General features: G+C 30.7%; 4 protein-coding genes across 4 annotated transcripts; 3 read left to right on the top strand and 1 right to left on the bottom strand.

Annotated features, from left to right (window-relative positions):
* Nucleotides 1-604: 604 nt before the first annotated feature.
* LOC123012363 (transmembrane protease serine 9-like) lies at nucleotides 605-6919 on the bottom strand. Its single transcript, XM_044410226.1, has 11 exons — nucleotides 6794-6919; nucleotides 6596-6746; nucleotides 6383-6549; nucleotides 6246-6335; nucleotides 6048-6187; nucleotides 5835-5999; nucleotides 1464-1654; nucleotides 1249-1415; nucleotides 1106-1195; nucleotides 921-1060; nucleotides 605-875 (listed from the first exon to the last, which is right to left on the bottom strand). The coding sequence occupies exons 1-11, from the start codon at nucleotides 6876-6878 to the stop codon at nucleotides 696-698; spliced, it is 1566 nt and encodes a 521-aa protein (XP_044266161.1). The 5' UTR covers nucleotides 6879-6919; the 3' UTR covers nucleotides 605-695.
* Nucleotides 2162-3212, top strand: LOC123013543 (brachyurin-like). The gene is made up of 5 exons (XM_044412118.1): nucleotides 2162-2418; nucleotides 2470-2636; nucleotides 2691-2780; nucleotides 2842-2981; nucleotides 3029-3212. Exons 1-5 carry the CDS (start codon nucleotides 2204-2206, stop codon nucleotides 3188-3190), a joined length of 774 nt encoding a protein of 257 aa, XP_044268053.1. The 5' UTR covers nucleotides 2162-2203; the 3' UTR covers nucleotides 3191-3212.
* On the top strand, nucleotides 3553-4656 carry LOC123013542 (brachyurin-like). The gene is made up of 6 exons (XM_044412117.1): nucleotides 3553-3617; nucleotides 3661-3811; nucleotides 3862-4028; nucleotides 4085-4171; nucleotides 4225-4364; nucleotides 4415-4656. The coding sequence occupies exons 1-6, from the start codon at nucleotides 3557-3559 to the stop codon at nucleotides 4583-4585; spliced, it is 777 nt and encodes a 258-aa protein (XP_044268052.1). The 5' UTR covers nucleotides 3553-3556; the 3' UTR covers nucleotides 4586-4656.
* A 504-nt stretch (nucleotides 6920-7423) lies between the features above and the next one.
* On the top strand, nucleotides 7424-8734 carry LOC123012362 (brachyurin-like). The gene is made up of 6 exons (XM_044410225.1): nucleotides 7424-7478; nucleotides 7529-7691; nucleotides 7738-7904; nucleotides 7953-8039; nucleotides 8088-8233; nucleotides 8284-8734. Exons 1-6 carry the CDS (start codon nucleotides 7424-7426, stop codon nucleotides 8542-8544), a joined length of 879 nt encoding a protein of 292 aa, XP_044266160.1. The 3' UTR covers nucleotides 8545-8734.
* Nucleotides 8735-8934: the final 200 nt, after the last annotated feature.

Below are 8934 nucleotides of genomic sequence, written 5' to 3'. Positions count from 1 at the left end.
TTACGAATTTACCAACCACATTGGGCTAGCTCCTTTAGTTTCGCCGTAATCGGCGTTTAAAAATTCAAAATTTTTTTGCGAGATATCGACTTGGSTTTGGCCTCAGTCGATAGATTTTCTTACGCTGATTACGATGGAGTTGGACTGATTGCTCTAAGTCTAATAGTTTGGCCGTAATCGCCGTTCAAAAAGTGAAAATTGTCAAAATTGTGAAACTTTAAACGTGAGATACTGACTTGGCTTTAGCGCCAATCGATAGATATTTTTGACTCAGATGGTGTTGAACAAAATTACCGACTGTACCTTCAGAGACTGCGTGCTTTACCAATTCACTCGGCAACAAGAGACGAACTGTTGTTTAATTTTTTTTTAATTGGGCAAAAACGAGACAGTAGCTAAATTTCATACAAAGCATCGGTATCCAGCTCAACAGAAGAAGTCTATGGAATTGTTTTGTGAGCGGATTATTTCCCATTTTATATCAGAAATACACGCATACGAAGTCGCGGGAAAAATGCTACTAATTATAATAAAACTGCAGTTTGTTAAGGGTGTTTAGTACTTTAGCGCATGCTTGACTTTTGCAGAATCAGCATAATCCGGATAGCCGGCAGAACTTTTTATTTACAACTCTTTTATTATTAGGTCATTCTTAACAATTTTTACAAAAAAAACTTATTTTGTCTAAAATGTTTTTAAAATCTCGTAGTATTGTAACTAGTTACATTAGTTATCCAATCAACATAAGGAGCAACTCTGGTGTAGCCGGAAGGATCAGTGCTTTCGCATCCATTTCCACTCACAAAACTTGCAACTCCTATCAGCAAAGCATTACCTAGAGAAATAACCCGAACAAGGGGACCACCAGTGTCTCCCTAAAATAAAAATTAACTCCCCGTTTTTAAACAAGAACAACTCACGTTACAAGATCCTTGGTTATAATTTCCTTCAACACAAACCATCTTATCAGTTATTTGATTACCGTAAACAAGTCGACATTCTTCATTTGTCAAACTTGTAACCGTCACAAATTGCAGTTTATCAGAAAGTCCACCATCCTCTAATCAATTTAATTAAGACTTATTTTAAGGAAAAGAAAAATTACCATCGCTAGTCTGTCCCCAACCTACAGCAACAACTCTTACACCTGCTTCCAATTCAGTATCTGGAAGACTATGAACAGGAAGAATATAATCTGATGAAAAATGTAGAGAAGTAAACAAACAGTTGCATAAATATTTAACTTACTTGAAAATTCAATCGGAATTCGCAGTTCAATCAGAGCAAGGTCGTTTTTAAATGTTGCAGGGTCATATTCAGGGTGTAGAACATATTCAGATGTTGACAAAACTAATCGATTTTCATCAGGGATGCTTAAACTGGTTGCCCCTATTTGAATAGAGAAAAGCAGTGCCCTAGGTAAAAAAAATATAATTTAAAAAATTTGGTTTCATAATACTTACCCATCAGCACACTGAGCTGCAGTGATTATCCATTGGTCGCTAATCAAAGTACCACCGCAAAAATATTTGCCATCTTTAGTCGTGGTTTCAATGGCCACAGCAAAGGGAAACTGACCAGCGAAAGCTGTGGTTCCCCCAATGATTTTCACTGACTCATGCCAATTATTGTTGCTGATACTCTTGATTTGTTTCTGAAAAACTTGTAATAAATGTAAGGAAAAAAATAGTAATAAAAATTATACCGCTTTTAATGACGTCCAACCAGACAAAAGAAATAGACACAATGTGCAAACAAGTTTCATCCTGACTTTGAAAAATGCGCACTAATATTTTGGGTGATCTTTATTATCAGCTATTTATAATAACAATTTTTTTGTTATCTCAAAACTGCTAATTTTTGATAAAATAAAAAGGTCTTATGTGTGATCAGTTTATGACTAGTTTTATCACAAAATGAAAAATTGACTTTTACAGGCTTTAATAAATGAAAAATCAGTATACAATAATTTAATTTAAAATATCAAACGTAGGTTTTTCCAAAATGGGCATTATCTTACAACTAAAGACGCAAATCTCAGATTAAAGTGGCTTATCAACAACTGCGACAATTTAATCCGAAGGTTGCAATAAATTTTTGGGCAAAAATCAATAAATTACTTAAAAATATAAGATAAAAATTAATCTTTTATATAAAGCAGTCGGATTTACAGCAGTCAAATTTAAAAATAACCTTTCCCATAATGCTTTTCTTCACATTTTTCCTTCTCCTTCCAACTTTATTAACATCACCAACATTTGCCAAGTCGGTCCGTATTATAGGTGGTAATACTGCATTTGCGGGTCAATTTCCCTTTGCAGCAGCCATTTATAAGAGAACCAACGATGGGACATTTTTCTGTGTAGGTTCCCTACTCAACCATGAATGGATCCTAACAGCTGGTCAGTGTGTCGATGGGTGAGTATAAAACTTGTAAGTAATTTCAGAAATAAAAAGTAATGTTTTCAGAGCCAGTTTATTTACAATTCGATTGGGTTCAAATAGTTTGAGTGCTAACGATGAAAATGCAATTAGACTTTCAACTGACACTTTTGTTTTGCATCCTAAATATGACCCTCTAACTCTTGAAAATGACATTGGACTTATCAAGTTTCGTATGGCTATCTCGTACACAAGTAAAAATTTACACTTTGCTAAAAGTACAGTTTGATTTTTCTCCATTGTTTTAGCTTACATCAAACCTGTTGATTTTTTACCACACAGTGATTTAGTTCCGTTCACAGGCACCGTCGCTTTAGGATGGGGACAAACAGATGATGGTAAAATATAAATATATACAAAAATCAAAAAAGTAGTTGTTCTAATTTTTTAATTTTGCAGAAACTCCTGGTGTTGTTGATGACCTTCGTTGGGTTTCCCTGACGGTTTTATCAAATGAAGAATGTCAATCGATTTATGGACATAACATTTATGAGAATATGGTTTGTGCCGAAGGCAATTACAATGAAGGAACTTGCAAGGTTTTTATCATTCATTTTGTATTCTTAAATGCCAATTTTTTTTCTAGGGAGATAGTGGTAGTCCTCTGGTGCAAAATATTGGAGGATATTTGATGCAAGTCGGTGTTGCTTCATTCTTAAGTGCAAAAGGTTGCGAAAGCACTGATCCTTCGGGATACACCAGAGTTTATCCCTACTCCGAATGGATTTACAATGTAACTGGGATGTAATTTAATAAATAAATAAATAAAATAGACTAAACTCAATTATTAAAAAAAAAATAGTTTTTGAGTCGCAAATTAACTACTGTAAAAAGTTTTTGATTTTTTATATTTTTTTTGTTTTCTAAACAATAATAATACGCTAACGTCGGATTTATCACATTTTGTAAAATTACTTTTAAGCATATTTTATAACGTTTTATGCTTTAATTGGTTTAAAACCCATGATCAGTGAGTGATCACTATGATTATGGAATTTTTTGAAATTACTGTAACAAATCAGTTAAATGTAGATGTCGATGATTAAAAGATTAAATAAAGACAATATAAACACATTACATTGAAAAAACAATACTACAACACAATACCGACAAAATGAAATCACTCATAGTCATTTTGTTCGGTGTTTATTCGCAAATTAGTGCATTTCCAAAAGGTAAAAAATTATAAATATTTCAAAAAGTAAAATAACATTCTAGAGGTGCGCATTATTGGTGGACATAATGCTTATGCTGGTGAATTTCCCTATGCGGCAGCTGTTTACAAAACAACATCAGAAGGTAGATATTTCTGTACTGGATCTCTTCTAAGTAACCAATGGGTTCTCACCGCCGGTCAGTGCGTAGATGGGTACAATATCAAAAAATAATTATGTTAAAATTAATATCGTTGTGTTGTAGCGCTACTTCTTTTACCATTATTTTGGGAACACATAAATTAGATGGAGATAGTAACAATGTAGAAAAATTAGCAACCGACGATTTTGTTTTGCATCCCGATTACAATCCTTCTACGTTAGAAAATGATATCGGGCTTATTAAGCTTAGAATGCCTGTAACTTTTACCAGTAAGTAATTTTTAAAGTAAATAACTTGGTTTGTAATATATATCTTAAATTTTTAGCCTATATTAGAAGACTCTATTTGCCATTTTCCGATTTATCAAATAATATAGTTGGTATCGCATTTGGATGGGGACAAACCAGTGATGGTAAAATTTATAAAACATTAGTCACAAACCAGTACAAAATTTTGTATATTTAGATAATTCTAATCTTTCCAATACTCTTCAATACGTTACTTTAAGTGAAGTTTCTGATGAAGAGTGTAAAATTACATATGGAGAGCAAATTGGTAAAAATATGAACTGTTTTGAAGGCAACTACAATGAAGGAACATGTTTTGTACGATCTAATTTATGTCTTTTTGCAATTTTGATAAAAACGCCTTTTAGGGAGACACTGGAAGTCCGATTGTTTTGCATGTTAGTAGTGGTTACACTATTGTTGTCGCAGTTGCAAGTTTCTTCAGTTCAAATGGATGTGAAAGTACTGATCCTTCGGGATATACAAAAATTTTCCCATACAACGACTGGATAAAAAATGTAACGCAATTATCAATGTAATAAAATATTTTTTAGAAACTTTTAAGAAGTTACAATAACATAGTAATTGATATTAATTAATAAACCTATTAATAAAATAACAAAACTTTATTCTTACCCTAGTTAATAGGCACTGCTGAATAGTAAATAGTAAAAAATTATTTTGCATTAAAATGTTTATTTATGTATCAAGGGTTCTAATATTTAAATAGTCGTTTTTTGCATTTAAAAAGCAACATCTTTACTCTTTTTTTAAAAAAATTATACTTACAATTTGTAAATTATTCTTCAATGTATTATTTATATTTTTATTAATAAAAAAAATTAGGTCATTTCCGGTGTACATAAGTGATTTCAAATATTCATATTTTAACTAAACTATGCAATGATCAATCAAAAGATTATTTTTTGCGTCATCTTTTATCGTTTTAAACAATTGATACAAAAAATACATTGTGAAGATTAAAAAACCTGATGTTATTATAAGTTTGCATAAACTTGGAGTGGTTTAAAGATCTACATATTTTTTTGCCCTGACTACAAGTATCAGCTCAAAATTCCTTGTCAAAAATGATTAAGATTAATCAATAAGCTCTATTGTCTTATTTAATCCATTCATCATCTTTGAAATATGTTTCATTTGGTGATGATAATCTATAGCATTGTAATTGAAGTACGTACTTAGTCAAAAAAAATCTATAACACAATACATAGCACACACAAAAAATGAAATGGAACAATCCACAATTGTATAAAAAATAACATAAAAATAATATTATAAAAAACAAAACATTTCAAACTAATAATAAAACATCAAAATCTTTTTTTACAATTACATTTTAAGTGTAAGATAAATAATTTAAGAACAACAACAAAAAAAATCAACTACAATTATGAGTAGTTTAGCGGTAAAAAAAGTGATTTATTCATAATTTTTCTAAGATTAAAAGCTCCATTTGAAAATGTAAATTATTATTAAGTTTGAAAAATAAAGTAAAGAGTTGGTGGATGCGCCAAGAAAATCTGTTTGACAACATTAAATTTGTAAGTAGTTTATCATCCTACGACTCTAACAGAAAGTAAGTTTTTCCACCCTAATTTAAAAAAATCGCCAATTAACTAGTAAAACAGACTGACCGCAAAAAACGGCTAAAGTCTTTAAAATTGTTATATCTATCAACTTTACAAAATATTAAAAACTACAATAAGATTAATATAATATATTTATTTCTTATTATTCTTGGTTTTGATTTTTTTAAATACATTTTTATGCTTTACCCGTAATATTTTTTATCCAGTCATTATATGGATATATTCTTGTGAAACCTGATGGATCTGTGCTTTCGCATCCATTCCAACTAACAAAACTTGACACACCAGCAACCACATAATGTCCACGACTAATTAACTGTACAAGTGGACCTCCACTATCACCCTACAACAGGATTTAAAAAAAGAACAAAATCAAGTTTCCCACTAGTACTTTACAAGTTCCTTCATTATAATTTCCATCAACACACACCATATTGTCTAAAATTTGATTCCCGTATGTTATTTTACACTCTGCATTAGACATAGATGTGACATACACCCATTGGAGGTCATTGACTGTTCCTTCTTCTTCTGCCAAGTTTGATAATGTTAATTTGTAAAATAAAAATCAGTGGTAGTATACATATACCGTCTGAAATTTGGCCCCATCCCAGAGTCATCGCCGAACTTGATATACCAAGTTCATCAAAAGGCAAAAAGTCAACAGGTTTTAAATAATCTGTGAAAATAATTTCAAATAAAAGAAGTAGTTTTGGTTTCTGGTACCTGAAAATTCAACAGGTAAACGGAGCCAAATAAGGCCAACATCGTTAGCTAAGGTCTGTGGATCATATTCTGGATGCAAAACATAGGTGTCTGCAGAAACTTGAACAGCGTAAGGATCATCTTCTTTCAAGAATGTTGCTCCTAGATGTATATTAAAAGTGTGCACTCTAAAAATTAATAGCAAATAAAAAAAAATGTTGTTTTTTTAAATACCCATCAACGCATTGCCCTGCTGTTAAGACCCATTGCTCATTTAAGAGAGTTCCACCACAAAAGTAATTTCCATCTTGAGTAAAAGTATAGATAGCAGCAGCAAAAGGAAATTGGCCTCTTCTAGCCACTGATCCACCGATTATTCGTACATCTAAAAAACACAAATTAAAACCAAATAAAACGTAAAAAATATATTACCAGCTGATCTTTTCAGATCAGTCGATTTTAGATTTGGTAAAGTCCAAACCTTGGAAACACAAATTAACAAAAAGAGTAATTTCATGGCGGCAAATTTATGTTTGTGTTTATTGTAAAATATCTCATATCCTAGAAACATTTTACAATTATTGTCTTATCTTATCCTTTATCTTCGTCGGAAGTCGTCAAATAACTAAATAATAAACTAATTTTTAGACATTGTCCCAATACTTAAATACTGAAAACAAAAACAAATATTTTTAAACAACAAAAACCCTTTATTCTCAGACATTCAAAATTCAAACCAAAAAAAAAAAACATGTAAATGTGAGATTTTGCCGAAAAAAAAAACATTTTAAAAAAAATAAAAGTATCAAATTTTGTACTTTACTCTATCCACTAATGAATAAAGCAAGAGCTTTAGGTTAAAATGTTCGTTATTTTTCTTCTTACTTCAAAAATTTTAGTTTTTTGAATCTTCTTTTATTTGTTTAGTTCAGTTAGTTTTAAATTTAATTTATAATATAATAGAATAAGTCTCCACCACAAAATCACTAATAAATCAATAAAACAACAAAGATAAGAAAAATGTATAAAGACAACCAAATTTTAAAACACACCACAATTATCATGAAATCAATTAAAACAGCGTTAATTTTGTGTTTTTGCCTTTTGGCAACTAGCGGTAATTGTTATAAATTATTCTAAACTTAATTTAAGTGAACTCACTTTTAGCTGATGTTCGCAATGCTCGTATTGTAGAAGGAGAAATATCTTTGGAGGGTCAGTTTTCCTTTGCTGTTGCTTTCTTCTATCAAAAAGCAGGTGTTACAAATCAGTGCGGTGGTTCTCTCATAAACGAGAGATGGATTTTAACAGCTGCCCATTGTGTCTATGAGTAAGTACCAAAAAGTTTCAATTACAATCATTACTTTTCCTTTCAGATCAGAGTCGTTTAGCATTTATTTAGGTACAAATGACTTGCAAAATCTTGGTTCCAAAGGGATGGTAATAAACGCCACAACTTACATAGCACATCCAGAATATAATAGTGTCACTCTTGCAAACAATTTGGGACTTATTCAGTTACCAAAATTGGTTACATTTAATGGTTGACTTTGTTTCAAATCTGATAGTTACTAATGATTTATCATTTTAGATCGTATTCAATCAATTCAGTTACCTTCAAAAACACTCAATACCGGTGAAAATGCCATTGTTGTTGGCTGGGGAGCAACAAAAGATGGTAAAAAAGTGAAATGTGTTTTAATTTAAAAAATATTCAAGTTTCTAGCCGATCCTTTACCGATACCTTCAAATATACTTTCTCATGTTGCGTTGACCACAATTTCTAACACCGCATGTATGAGAGTGTATGGATCCATAATTAGAGATACCATGGTTTGTGCTAGTGGTCAAGGAAATCACGGAATTTGTCGCGTATGTCAGAGTGAGTTAATTTGCTTCATAATCAATTTTTTTATTTAAAGGGTGACAGTGGAGGTGGATTGGTCCAAACCGACGCTGACGGAAACTATGTTCATGTAGCTGTGGCAAGTTTTTATGGAAGGGAATGTGAAAATAATTATCCGTCCGGGTTTACAAGAACTTATGAATACTTGGACTGGATTAAAAATGTGACAAGTAGTCAAACAGAAGACGATAATGATAATAATTCAGCTTCATCTGATTCAAACTTGTTACTAATAATAACTTTTACAACTATTGTATCTTTGAAGTTAAATCAGTAGAAATAATTTAGAAAACATTATGTTTATTTTTTTTATTAGAGCTTAACATAAGTTGATTTTTTTATAGAGGATAAAGATAACTTTAATAAATTTAATAATCCGGTGATCTGTGTAAGGGTGAAAGAGATATAAATTTTAACGTGTATTAAAAAAAACAATTTTTTAAGTACAATAAAATTTTTATATTTTATTAACATTTCAACAAGGATTCCTGTGATAATACCAAAATTTTTTAGTATCTTGAAATATATTGTAAATTCTTTTCCTTACCATAAAAGTGTTTTTTGTGATGCATTTTCATTCACTAATAGTGTTTCTTCTAGTTTTTGAATTTTTTAATGCCTAAAATAAACTACTTAATTTATGTAACCTAGTTTACATAATCTTTTG

Source organism: Tribolium madens, unplaced genomic scaffold (assembly GCF_015345945.1).
Source record: "Tribolium madens isolate multiple individuals breed KSU strain unplaced genomic scaffold, Tmad_KSU_1.1 Scaffold_96;HRSCAF=242;Tcas5.2_LG5, whole genome shotgun sequence".
Classification (NCBI taxonomy): domain Eukaryota; kingdom Metazoa; phylum Arthropoda; class Insecta; order Coleoptera; family Tenebrionidae; genus Tribolium; species Tribolium madens.
Note: the sequence above shows the minus strand (reverse complement) of the source record. Positions and strands in the feature narration are given on the sequence as shown.

What these genes read in the sequence shown, in the direction of transcription:
- LOC123013543 (XM_044412118.1), top strand. Translation starts at nt 2,204, where the DNA reads ATGCTTTTCTTCACATTTTTCCTTCTCCTTCCAACTTTATTAACATCA. An exon ending in TATGGCTATCTCGTACACAA is followed by an intron (nt 2,637 to 2,690) that starts GTAAAAATTTAC and finishes CCATTGTTTTAG; the next exon opens with CTTACATCAAACCTGTTGAT. An exon ending in ACAATGAAGGAACTTGCAAG is followed by an intron (nt 2,982 to 3,028) that starts GTTTTTATCATT and finishes TTTTTTTTCTAG; the next exon opens with GGAGATAGTGGTAGTCCTCT.
- LOC123013542 (XM_044412117.1), top strand. Translation starts at nt 3,557, where the DNA reads ATGAAATCACTCATAGTCATTTTGTTCGGTGTTTATTCGCAAATTAGT. An exon ending in GCCGGTCAGTGCGTAGATGG is followed by an intron (nt 3,812 to 3,861) that starts GTACAATATCAA and finishes GTTGTGTTGTAG; the next exon opens with CGCTACTTCTTTTACCATTA. An exon ending in ATGGGGACAAACCAGTGATG is followed by an intron (nt 4,172 to 4,224) that starts GTAAAATTTATA and finishes TTGTATATTTAG; the next exon opens with ATAATTCTAATCTTTCCAAT.
- LOC123012363 (XM_044410226.1), bottom strand. Translation starts at nt 6,878, where the DNA reads ATGAAATTACTCTTTTTGTTAATTTGTGTTTCCAAGGTTTGGACTTTA. An exon ending in TTTACCTGTTGAATTTTCAG is followed by an intron (nt 6,336 to 6,382) that starts GTACCAGAAACC and finishes TTATTTTCACAG; the next exon opens with ATTATTTAAAACCTGTTGAC. An exon ending in TTGGGGACAGACTAGCGATG is followed by an intron (nt 1,061 to 1,105) that starts GTAATTTTTCTT and finishes TAAATTGATTAG; the next exon opens with AGGATGGTGGACTTTCTGAT.
- LOC123012362 (XM_044410225.1), top strand. Translation starts at nt 7,424, where the DNA reads ATGAAATCAATTAAAACAGCGTTAATTTTGTGTTTTTGCCTTTTGGCA. An exon ending in GCTGCCCATTGTGTCTATGA is followed by an intron (nt 7,692 to 7,737) that starts GTAAGTACCAAA and finishes TTTTCCTTTCAG; the next exon opens with ATCAGAGTCGTTTAGCATTT. An exon ending in CTGGGGAGCAACAAAAGATG is followed by an intron (nt 8,040 to 8,087) that starts GTAAAAAAGTGA and finishes TCAAGTTTCTAG; the next exon opens with CCGATCCTTTACCGATACCT.